Source organism: Onychomys torridus, chromosome 7 (genome assembly GCF_903995425.1).
Source record: "Onychomys torridus chromosome 7, mOncTor1.1, whole genome shotgun sequence".
NCBI lineage: Eukaryota > Metazoa > Chordata > Mammalia > Rodentia > Cricetidae > Onychomys > Onychomys torridus.
The window spans coordinates 50,638,300-50,650,383 of record NC_050449.1 but is presented as its reverse complement, the minus strand read 5'-3'; the positions used below and the strand labels follow the sequence as shown (position 1 = coordinate 50,650,383).

Below are 12,084 nucleotides of genomic sequence, written 5' to 3'. Positions count from 1 at the left end.
CCCAGGCTGGCTTGGAACTCGCTATATAACAAACCTGCCTTGTACTCGGTAGATCCCTGTCTTAGTCTTCTGAATGTTCAGATTACATGTGCCGGGCTCCTGCTTTCCTACCTTCCCCTCTCCCCCTGGGCCCACATGTTCAACTCTTCTCTTTACGGCTCTGACTCCGTGACTTCACCTTCCAGACAAAACATCACTATCTCTCCAAGGCTGCAATGTTAACAAAAACCCATGGAGCCTCTCAAGTCACCTTGAAAGGACCACCTTTATCTGCTATAGGCTCTGCACATGACCCTTGGGGCGGAGAGGGAGAAGAGTTGCCCAGCACTCTAGAGTTTCCTGCAGTTTACGGCAGTTTCTCACTGGATGTTGCTGGATGCTGACACCATAGACGGCTATGAGGCAGGTGGCTCCCTGGCTCTGTTTTGTGCTGATCGAGTTAAGGCCCAGGGAATTGCAAGCAGCTCTCGAGTCCTCCACGCCGTGTCCTTTCTTTGGAGATCCAGAGTGTTTGAGTGATGTCAAAAAGGACCAGACAAGCTGACCGGTGGGACAACTGTCTTTGAGAGATGATTCTGAATTACGACAAAGTAACAGGGCTGAAGATGTAGCTGGGCCCCAGGGTCTTTCAGGCTCATCCTGGCCTGATGGGGGGGGGGGGTCTTACCTGGACCCACAACCTGAGAGTTCTAGACCACAGAGCCAAGGACATTGTCTTCCTTCCTCCCAGCTCACAGCAGGTGAGGAGTGGGGGTACACCCTATGCAGTAGCGAAGGAAGGGGCAGAGTTAGTGATGTGTGAGAGGAAACAACCGCTTGAGAGAGGGCTCTCAACTTTGGCATGACCCAGAGCTGTCAGGGCACAGACTCACCTTCCTGGTGTTAGAGAGAGACTGTAGGATACACAAAGCAGGCAGTCTGGGTCCTTGTTCCAGCCTGTATGTAGTGTGACTGGGAAAGCCCCAACCCCTCAGAGTCTCCCCTTCCTTGGCAGCCTCTATTTGTAAAAAAAAAATCTTCCAACTCTAATCCAAAAGACACCCCCCTCTCTCCTTGGGTGACCTCACTTCCTCTTCCTAGTCCTACGTGGTGCCTGGCCCCTCCTCCTCAGTGCCAGCTGCTCCCACACCTGTACACTCAGCCCTGCTTTGCTCTGACTCAGGCAGTCCTGACCTGTGTGGTTCAAGGTGGTGTCTTGAGTGGTGTTGGCCCATAAACTCATTTTGATCTGTATGGTGTTCACCCGTTCTTCTCCCTCACTGCCTGGCCCTGCCTTGGCCTTTGGGCAGTCTTCGAAATATAGGCATCAGATTCCTTCCAAAATAGGAGTAGTGTTGAGGGGTTCCACATCCCGGTGGCTAAAGTCTGGGTGAACAGAGACCGTTGGTCTCCCAGGCCCCTTTCTGGCTAGGGATGCTTCACCCCATTAGCCTTCTAGGCTGTTCATGCTCGGCCTCATGCTCTGGCTGGTTCTGGTGAGAGGCATTTGCAAAATGGTTCAGATGCCCACCGAGGCCACTTGGCAACACCTCCAGAGCCTCATTCCTGGTCCACTCGCGGTAAAAAAAGAAAAAAAAAAATCATTTCCTTAGCAATGGAACCCTAAGAGGACTTGAGATACATTTGTCTGTACTTTGTCCCTAGGAGCCTTCCCTCCAACTTCCAAATGTAACTAGTACTGGTCAAGGATGCCAGGGCTCCCTTGTGACATCTTTTCAATTTTTTTTTTTGTTAAGAGTTTTGTTAGGAACCCACGGTGGTGGCCCATGTGTCTTAGCACTGGGGAGGGAGAGGCAGGTGTATTTCTGTAAGTTCGAGGTCAGCCTGGTCTACAGAGTGCAGTTCCCAGACAGATACAGCTATATAGTAAAAACCATTGTTTGGATCTTAGATGGTCTTTTTTTTTTTTTTTTTAACCCGAAGGCAGATGGTCTTTTAATAGAAAATCCAAAACCAGATATCAGGGTGAAAGCTGAAAGATCAGAGAAGCAGAGCAGCCAGCCACTAATTCTTACCTCTATGAAATCCTCAGTCTGAAGAGAGAGAGAGCTCCTGTTTCCTCATGCCTTATATACCTTTCTCTGCCCAGACATCACTTCCTGGGATTAAAAGTGTGTTCCACCACTGCCTGGGGTCTGTATTCAGTATGGCAGATTTCTGTCTATCGAGTGATAGGATTAAGGGTGTGTGCCATCACTGCCTGACCTCTATGTCTAATCTAGCGGATGGCTCTGTCTTCTTCAGGCAAATTTATTAGGGTACACAATATATCACCACAGAAACCCTGTCCCAAACAAAACAAAACAACAAGGAGTATTGCTAGCTATCCCAGGCTCTGCTCAACCCTACGGCAATTCCCAGTGCTAGGCTTTTCAGTTGTATATCACCATGCCCCAATTTATGTGCCCTGTATCTTTTCGAAGCCTGCCAGCTCTGCCATTTCTATGAGATAACACCACTTTTACCAACGAGGAAACCGAAGCTCTTGGAGTTGAAGTGGCAGGTCTAAGGTCACATGGCTAGAAAGTGGCAAGGAATGAATGATCTAACGGAATGACTGAAGGAGGGCTTATGAACGCCCTCGGGGCAGATGTTCCAGGAGCTCGGCGACTGAAGGCGGTGCACAAAGCCAGAGGCCGGGTCGCGGGAAAGTCGTTTCCACTCAGGCCTTCGGCACGGGAGGGCCCAAGGGAGCGCAGGCTCCCAGAGGCACAGCCGGGTTCTGCCCCCACCCAACGGGCCGCCCCGCCCCCGCTCCGCCCCTGGCCCGCCCCGCCCGGGACCACAGACGGCGCCCGGCGGCGGCGCGAACGGCAGCGCGGAGCGTGGCTCTGGGCTAGGTGCCTGGCGCGACTTCCCGCGCAAGGCCGGCCGGACAGCGACCCGCAGCCTCGGCGGCGCTGGAGGATGCGGCCGTGGCCCCGGGTGGCAGCCGCCAGAAGCTCGGTGCTCTGAAGGTAGGAGCTCGCCTTGCCCGGCGGGCGCGGAAACTTGGGCCGAGTTTGCGGGCAGCGCGTGGGCAAGGCGCGGGTGGCCCTGCCCCAGGGCGCCCCTACCGGCCGGCCCCGGGACGGAGCGCAGGGGCCGGGGCCCAGGTGCTGAGGCTTCGGGCGGTCAGGCTGCGGGGCCCGGTCATGGGGGACTTTGCCAGGACTTGGATGCTCCCTGGGCCTGGTAGAGCCCCGGAGCCCCAGCAGTGCCCGGGCGTAGGACTGGCGAGGAGTCAGGCGGATCCCTCGGGCCTCTCGCGGGGCCGGGCTCACGCGGATTGCCGGGCGCAGACTCAGGGTGGGGGTGGGGCTTGGGATTGGTGGCGGCGGGCGCAGAGGTGCCGCGGGGCCGTGGACGAGCCCTGTTGGAACAGGACCGCCTGCGGTTTCCTCGCCACCGCTTGACTCACTCTCTGGCTGCAGCCCAGGCTGGCGGGATCGCCCCGAAGGAGGTGGCTGCCCGGACTCTGCGGCGGGACGGGCCCCCTCCCCTCCACCTCCTGGACCTCACTGCAGTCTTCGGGCTTCGATCCGTGGGGGCTCCGAGTGCGAAGCTCCTGGCTTGCACTCGTGTGCCTGAGCTAGGGCGGTGGGGGGCATCTGTGCAGATTCGGGCCATGCACGTACGTGCAGGAACGGCTCTGCGTGCGTGGTGGCAGGCTGTGTGTCAGCCTGCTGGGGTGCACGTGCGTCGCAGAGCAGCAGAGAGGAGAGGTTTGGGGGACACCCGGAAGCCTGGCGTGTGGGTAGGGCGCCAGTTCCTTAGCGAAGCCGGTTGTGGGCCTCAGGCACGATGGTCATGGGCGGGGCCGGTAGAGGGAAATTTAGTGGTGGCGCATCTGGAGACCCTTTCTCCTAAACTGGGAAGTGTGGACTTGCCCCATATTGGGTGTCTGGAGAGCTCAGAGCCTCAGCTGGCAAAGAGTTTTAGAAGACCGGTCTCTTAGAGCTGGAGAATACTGATGCTGGGATCGCGCTCTTCCTGAGGCCCCAAGGATGTGACGCGGAAATGGGAATGGACCCACGGAGTTGTTTGTCTCCCCCAAGGGAAAGGCAGGAGTGTGGTAGGCGCTCGAGCCTGCCCAGGGTCCTGGCTGCGGTTAGAGCGCATGTAAGAACTAGTAGAGCTTGACATCTCAACACCCGTGGACCTACCTTCTCCAAGCGTCCAAGGCCACCTCAGTGTCCAGAAACAAGGCACCTTCATTTTGGCTGCTGTCTGAGTGGGGGTGGGGCCTCCTCTAGGGGAGCTTTCCATTTTTCCTACTGTCAGGACATAATGTTGCCTCCACACCTTTCAGAGCCTTGGGCTGACTCTTTGGAACCCTCCCTCCTACAAAGACTCCCGAGGGTCCCAGGTGGCTGGTTCTCAGGAAGTCTCTAGGGTAAAGGGCATGGGTTGGGCTGAGCCCGGGAGAGAAGGGCTCTTGAGACTGGTGGTTAGAGCAGGTCCCAAGGAGCATTCGTGGAGGTGAGACCAGAGCCAGCCCTTAATTAACCCAGAGCTCCCCAAGGATAGAGTGGGCTAGGTACCCTCCGAAGCATCCAACCAAGCCTTGTGGTGGTGCACATCTTTAATCTCGGCACCAGGGAAGCAGAGGTGGGTGGATCTCTGTTCAAGGACAGTTTGGTCTGCATGGTGAGTTCCAGGCCAGCTAGAGATAAACAGTAAGACTTAGAAAAGGAAAAAAAAAGAAAGAAAAACAGAACAAAACCAGCCATAAAAACACAGCAGTGTCGGATGGGGCTTTCCCCCAGGACACAGGTCCTTGTCTCCAAGGCTTCTGGGTTGCCATCCGCTGGCTGGGAATGGGCCTAGGCCATACTACCCTTCACCTTTTTCTCTTCCCTTGCTGGTCTAACTCTGAGCCCCAGTCCTTGGCCACTGTCCAGAGAGGAGGAGAAAGCTGGTCCCTGCTTGCTGGTGACAGACGCTTCTGAAGCTTGCTTGACCTGTGGCCTACCGTAGGAATATTGATCCCATTTACCTCTTTCTAAGCCATTGAGAGAGGGAGAGGAGGCTCAGTGATAGCCCTAACAGACAAGCCTCAGAAGGAGCCGCCCCGGAAGTCATGGATGCCTGTTGTGTTAAGAAAGTGCCTGTGCTCACGGTGGACATTGATCCTCATCCTTCTTTGGACTTACTTGCCTCTGCTGTGGAGCCCAGATTTATTAAGGAAAAGTGGGAAAGAAGAGTATGAGACGTTCCAAGGGAAGAATACATGTGCATTCTTTTCCCAGCACTTAGTCTGTCCATCAGTAAAGTATGGAGGAAGTAGTTGCCAGCTAGGACTCGGGGCCCTTGGGGCCTCCCATCTCCCCAGGCACGCACCCCCACTCTCCTGGATCCTGTGCACAAGGCCTGGAGATTAACACAGACACTCCTCCCCTGAGCCCAGGACCATCCTGCTGGCTCCACAGCACCACCTGCTGGTCAGCTTTGACCCTCCTGCTGAGTTACCAGGATACCTCTTGGAAGGGACTGCCCTGTCCATCCAAAATTAGTTGTCAGCATTAGTTCTGTGTCTGGGGACCTGGTTTTGAGGTTTTGGTTTTTGGTAAGACAACCAGATCATTAAAAGTGTTAGAAGAAACCAGAATTTGTAGGCAGTGCAGGGATTCCGTGTCTTGGCTGTAGGAGCGTTACAAGACCTCTGTGGCATCTTGGAATAAGAACCAGCCCATTTCTTGTGCCATCCCTTTTCTCCAGATACTTTGGGATAGATAGGTCTTACCTGGGAGGCAGAGCAGCAAGCCAAGGCAGATGACTTTCCAACACTGCCCAGAACCCCAAGGGAGGGTTCTTGGCCATCACATGACAGAATGACCCTTACAATGGAGTGTAGACTTGTATGTAAGGCCACAGTACACATATTTGTTCAGCGGAGTTCTATACTTTCAAAACTATAACCAGAAACAAAACATAGAGTCAGAAACCTGTGCATGTGGCTTCTCCATTTAGTCCGAGTTGAGTATTGCTAAGGGCCAGAGTCTTGGGGGTCATCAAGGCAGAGAGGGGCCTCTGTTGTTTACATGTAGCCTATGCTCTATCTTTCTTTCTCCTCTCTCCCAGGTCAGCAAGTCAAGTGGCAGGGGTTCAGGAGGGCTTGACACCTTCACAGTAATGGCAGAGAAACGGCCCCTGGGGCCCCTGGGGCCTGTGATGTATGGCAAGCTGCCCCGCCTGGAGCCAGACCCAGGGCCTGGACATGGCCTGCCCCTATCTGCTGGCAACCAGGACTCCTGCAATTACAAGGGTGCATACTTCTCCTACCCCATAGGGGGTGCTTCCAAGGCAGGGTCTGAACGGTTGGCATCCTGGACCCCGTACCCACCCTTGTACCCCACTGAAGTGGCAGGGTCTCCACTCCGGGCTGACAACCTGTTGACAAACTGCGTGCTCTACCGTCCTCCGACAGAAGGTTCTGAAAAGATGAAAGACTCCAGTGAGCTCCTGCCCTTTGGTCCCCAGGCTCATGCATACCCAGGCCCACCACTGGCAGCGCCCAAGCCTGTCTACCGCAACCCCTTGTGTTATGGACTCTCCACTTGCCTAGGGGATGGGGGAGCAAAGAGACCGTTGGATGTTGACTGGACCCTGGTGACCGGGCCCCTGTTACCCTCTGCTGAACCACCCTGTTCTCTAGCCCCAGCTCCTGGCAAGGGCCAGCCCCTGGATGGGACGTTCTTACGTGGGCTACCAACTGGGGGACCTAGCAAAGACTCCTCCCTGACTTTTTCCCCATGCCAGGCAATCCTGGAGAAGTATCGAACCATCCACAGCACAGGCTTCCTGCCTTCCAAGTACACGGGTCCTTATTCTGGGGAACCCAAGCAAGCAGTATCTGAGGGACCCTCAGGTCCTTGGACCCACCTTGCCCAGCCCCTCGGACCACCTTGCCAGGATGCAGTACCAGCCCACTACCCACTGCCCCCACCTCCACAGGCCTTGCCCTGCCCTCCATCTTGCCGTCACCCGGAGAAGCAGGGGAACTACAGCTCTCTGCTCCCACTGCCACCACTAGGAACACCCAAGGGGGCTGCATACCAGGCTGGTGGGCTGGGCAGCCCCTACCTGAGGCAGCAGGTGTCCCAGGCCCCTTACCTGCCCCCTGTTGGGATAGACACTTATTCCTACTCTGCCCCTCTCTCGGCACCCTCACCAGGGCTCAAGCTGGAGCCCCCTCTTGCTCCAAGGTGCCCACTGGACTTTGTCCCCCAAACTTTGGGATTTCCTTATGCCAGGGATGACCTCTCTCTCTATGGGGCATCCCCAGGGCTTGGGGGAACACCACCTTCCCATTCTCAGAACAGTGTGCAACCCGTGCCACAGCCCAGTGCCTTCCAGCGAACATGCCAGCCTTTGCCGGCCAGCCAGCCATGCTCTGAGCCCGTGAGACCTGCAGAGAAACCAGCCCCAGAAGCTCAAGAGAAGACATGGCTGCCCAGCTGCAGGAAAGAGCAACTCCATCCCAGGCCCAGTGAGCGTCCTGGGGTACCTATTGTCATTGGAGACAGCCCAGGTCCCCACACTTCACCAGCACTGCACCCCTGTGCCAAGGAGCGCCAGTCTCTTCCACAGAAGGATGCCAAGCCTCCCAGCTCTCCACCAATGCCTGTGATTGACAATGTTTTCAGTCTGGCCCCCTACCGTGACTACCTGGATGTGCAGACACCGGAACCCACAGCTGAGCAGGACTGTGCTCCAGCCGCCAGTAAGAGCCAAGACAGAGATTGCAAGGGAGCCCTGCCTGTCCAGGATGGGACCTCCAGGCCTCACTGCTCTCTTCGTGAAGAAGTGGCTCTGGACTTGAGTGTGAAGAAGTCAATGGCAGAGACTGTCCCTGTCAAGGTCCCTAGTCCTGAGGTACATGATAAGTCCACAGAAGTTGTGAATGGGCCAGGTATGGAAAACACAGTGTCAGGTTTGCCGGGCCTAAAAAAGATGGTCACAGAAATATCTGAAGTGGCCACAGAAGCCACACCAAGGACCAACTTCCACAGCTCTGTGGCCTTCATGTTCCGAAAATTCAAGATACTCCGTCCTGCACCCTTGCCTGCAGCTCTTGTCCCAACCCCACCTACCCTGGCTCCTGCACCTGCCCCTGCACCTGCTCCTGCCCCTGCCCAGCCTGCACCCAACCCCCCATCCGTGCCCGTGGGACTGCAGATTCTCACTCAGCCTTTGCCGGTGGCATGCTTCAACCTAGCCCTGCCAAGTCCGCCAGCCATTGCTGTGGCCTCCCCGGCCCCAGCCTCTGCTCCTGTTCCATCACCAGCTCCGGCCCCTGCTCCGGCCTCTGCTCCAGCCTCAGGCCCTGCTCCAGTCGCTGCTCAAGTTTCCACTGCGACCTCAGCAGACTCCCTAGAACAGCACTTTACAGGGCTGCACGCATCCCTCTGCGATGCCATCTCAGGCTCTGTGGCTCATTCTCCACCAGAGAAACTTCGGGAGTGGCTTGAGACCACTGGGCCATGGGGCCAGGCTGCGTGGCAGGACGGCCAGGGCGTGCAGGGCCTCCTAGGCAAGCTGCTGTCCCAGCTTCAGAGGTTTTTGTGCACACAGCAGTGCCCCTTCCCTCATGTAGTACGAGCTGGGGCCATCTTTGTGCCCATCCATCTGGTGAAGGAGCGTCTCTTTCCTAAGTTGCCACCCGCCTCTGTGGACCATGTGCTGCAGGAACACCGTGTGGAGCTACGGCCCACCACTCTGTCAGAGGAGCGTGCACTGCGTGAACGTGCCCTACATGGCTGTACCTCACGCATGCTGAAGCTGCTGGCACTGCGCCAGCTGCCTGATATCTACCCTGACCTGCTGGGCCTGCAGTGGCATGACTGTGTACGCCGCCAGTTGGGTGAGCATGGGGCAACCCTGTAGCCACTGGAGCTGTGTGAGCGAGTGACAGGTGTGTGTACTGCTTGTATGGACGGTGGGCAAGGGTCGGAATGATTTCAGAAACTTATGCCGGGGGAAGGGGTGGGGTGCCAGGGGCTCTAGGGCCTGCCTTGCCCTCTTGACATCTGGGCATCAGTGAGATCTATTTGCATGGAAATAGTATCGGCTCCCTTCTGAATGGCTCCTCCTCCATCTGTACCTTCTGTGTCTTGTGTAGGCCTCTGGGACTTGGGTCAGGCCGTGTTTCCCACCTGAAGTTTTCTCTTCCGATGTCTTCTGTCTGAACACTAGCCCTGAATAACGCACTGTGTTCTGTCCCTTGGCACCGGGGCCTCCTACTCTATCCTCATTCCAATCCACAGGCCTGAGCTTTGTTCTGAGCTTATTTCCACATGCAACCCCTCCAATCCTGGCAAAGCATCCCTGTTCACCTCCATGCACAGGATCTGGAGGGCCCCATGCCCCACATAAGCACATATCTTTGAATGTACATTTCCTCTGGTCTGCTGGCACTTGTATGCACCCATGTCAGCCTGAACTGGGAATTGTGGTTCTCTTTCTTCCACAGTGATGCATCATCCTGGCTCTTCAGTTGCACACTCATTTTGAAAGTATCTCATATATAACCCAGAGTGTCCTCAAACTCATGATGCTCCTGTCTCCCTAGTACCTGATTACGCATGCCACCATTGCTCAGCTCAGCCATGGACCTTGCTTCCCCCCCCCCAATAATGTGCTAGAAGACACGAGTGCCACAACGTTGTGTGTTGGGGACACTCCAGTTTCTTAGGCCATGACAAGGTGAGGGTGGCATGGTCTTTTCTGTGTCAGTGAACTGATTGCTAGGTTCCGAAGTTTGTCCTGTCTGCTTGCTGTCACACATTTCTGCCACCCAGCCCCTTACCCAGCTATTTCCCTGACGTTCTACTTCCTTAACTAGCTGGACAGCACAGGTCAAGGTGGGGAAGGCCTGAGGTAAAGTCCTGCCATGGAACAGGGCCCCTAGCTGGCCCACATTTCTGATTCTTAGCCTGTCTGGGGCCAAGGACCAGGTCCATTTCCTGGTCTTCCTGCTTGTTAGAACTCTGATCCAGTTAAGGTCACTGGTTAGGTTTGAAGACCCTTGGTCCATATTCCCTTCCTGAGCTCTGAGTACCCTTAGAGCAGTGGTTCTCATGACCCCTGGGGGTTGTCTAATGACCCTTTCATAGGGCGCATGTCAGGTTTGCTTCTGGCCAGGCTCCTGTGCCCTGCTGGCAGCCTGAGGCGCCTGTCTCCACCCAAACTCTTCACAGCAGCCCTGGGGATTTGGTGGCAGGAAGATGGCTCCTGGACGGCATAGCTTTCTCTTCTCATGCTTCGGTTTATTCAGCTAGCCGGTGAGATGCCCAGCCAGTGTTTCCTGACCTACAAGCCCCCTTTTTTCTCATTTTTGCGTCCAAGCAGCCACTTGTGAGCTGCGTCCTCGTCAGGTGGAGCTCTGGTGTCCCTTGGGAAGGAGCGTGTCTTTCCAGCAAGCTCCCGCTGGTCTGGTCAGTGAGCATGTGTGAAGAAGGGCTGGCTGTCTGTGATGGTTGTGACACTGGGTGCCATCTGCAGTTTTTAGAACTGGGACCTAGCTTGTGTTTGAGGGATGTGAGTTAATGTTGCATATCACCCTTCACCAATGGGCTGTCCCCCTTCCTCCTGCCCAGAATGCCCTAAAGGCTTCCAGTGCTCTGCTCTGGGTCACTTCTGGTCCTATAAGCCCTCCTCTCACACCAACTGATAGCCACTACAACCTGGGAAAGACCTCCCTCCCACAACTATGGAGAATCTTGGAGACCGGTGGTCTTATAATCTGTGTGCCTGTCTCCTAGGACTGAAGACATACCTACCTTGTTTTAGGTGACTGGTGAGACCAGGAAGTGGAACCTTGAAGTTTGGATTTGCAGTCTGACTATGCTTTCCTTTTGTAGGTGGCTTTGACACTGAGGCCAGAACTTTGTCCCCTTCAGAACCCACAGTGACCAGAGATGAACCAGAAAACCCCTCCCTGGCTCGTAAGTCACCAGCCCCCAAGGTCAAGAAGCCAGGGAGGAAGCCACCAACTGGCCCTGAGAAAACAGAGACGACCACTGGGGAAGGGTCACGTGATCCCTCACCTAGCTCTGGCACCAGCACCAGCCCACCAGGTTCCACCATGAGGGCACGCTTCCGCAGCCTGTTGGAAACCGCCTGGCTCAATGGTGCGGCACTGCCTACTTGGGGCCACAAGGCCTCCTCAGGACCAGACCGACCTTCACCTCACCCCCAGCTCCTGGGCAGCCAGAGCCATCATCTGTAGCATTGGTAGCTAGTGTTGTTGGGATAGTCAACCATCTGGGGACCACTGTGTACCTGTCCTGACATCCAGCTGCCCAGGGCTGGGCCCACCTAACTGGACAGAGACTTCTGAACTTTGAACATGGGGGTCTTTGTTAGAAGGGATTCCTTCCCATGAGAAAAGCTGTGGGCATTGGAGCCAACCCGACCTGGCCTTGAATCCTGGCTGCTGTGTTCCTTGTTGCGTGTCCTGGGCAAACACTTCACCTCTCATGAGCCCTTGTTCACCATTTGTAAAATAAGACAACGCAGCCTACCTCACAAGGGTTGTAGTGGGGATGATGTCTGACATACACCTATGATGATTTGGTCTGCTTCTTGCCCAGGACAGGCCTTTGACCTCAGTCAGGCTGTGGAATAATAAGACTGAGGCTGGTAGAACCTTCTTGTCAAGTCTTCATGTGTTTGGGGACCTGGTTACCTTAGAGTGGTGTATTGTACAATGTATATGGCTCATACACACTTCTGAGTCCACTGCTGGTGCAGGGACCTGGCCTGGGGCGGCCTGAAGACCCTAAGTCTGCTCTGGATTCCTGTCGGTGACCTACCTGGACTGCATCGCACACCCCAGTGAAGTTGTACCAAGCAGCTACAGGAACCCGGCAGGCTGTGTCAGCTCAATTCTAGGAAGCCTCTGAAGATCTGGACTGTGGACTCTGGTATTTCCCAAGGCTCTTGGGCCACCTCCCTGCAGTGGGACGAGCTCAGCTGGTGGCTGCCAAGCTGTGGCTTCTGCCTTATTTAAGGGTTTTGTTGAGACTGGGCCCTGGGGGCCAGCTATTAAAGCATTGGGTTGTTTTTAGAACTGGAACCTAGCTTGTGTTTGAGGGGTTG

General features: G+C 55.6%; 1 protein-coding gene across 1 annotated transcript; it reads left to right on the top strand.

Annotated features, from left to right (window-relative positions):
• Nucleotides 1-2,778: 2,778 nt before the first annotated feature.
• Nucleotides 2,779-12,054, top strand: C7H15orf39 (chromosome 7 C15orf39 homolog). The gene is made up of 3 exons (XM_036193409.1): nt 2,779-2,957; nt 6,064-8,845; nt 10,845-12,054. The coding sequence occupies exons 2-3, from the start codon at nt 6,115-6,117 to the stop codon at nt 11,210-11,212; spliced, it is 3,099 nt and encodes a 1,032-aa protein (XP_036049302.1). The 5' UTR covers nt 2,779-2,957; nt 6,064-6,114; the 3' UTR covers nt 11,213-12,054.
• Nucleotides 12,055-12,084: the final 30 nt, after the last annotated feature.

Coding starts and splice junctions, on each gene's coding strand:
- C7H15orf39 (XM_036193409.1), top strand. CDS start 6,115: ATGGCAGAGAAACGGCCCCTGGGGCCCCTGGGGCCTGTGATGTATGGC. Junction 8,846..10,844: donor CTGTGTACGCCGCCAGTTGG/GTGAGCATGGGG, acceptor TTCCTTTTGTAG/GTGGCTTTGACACTGAGGCC.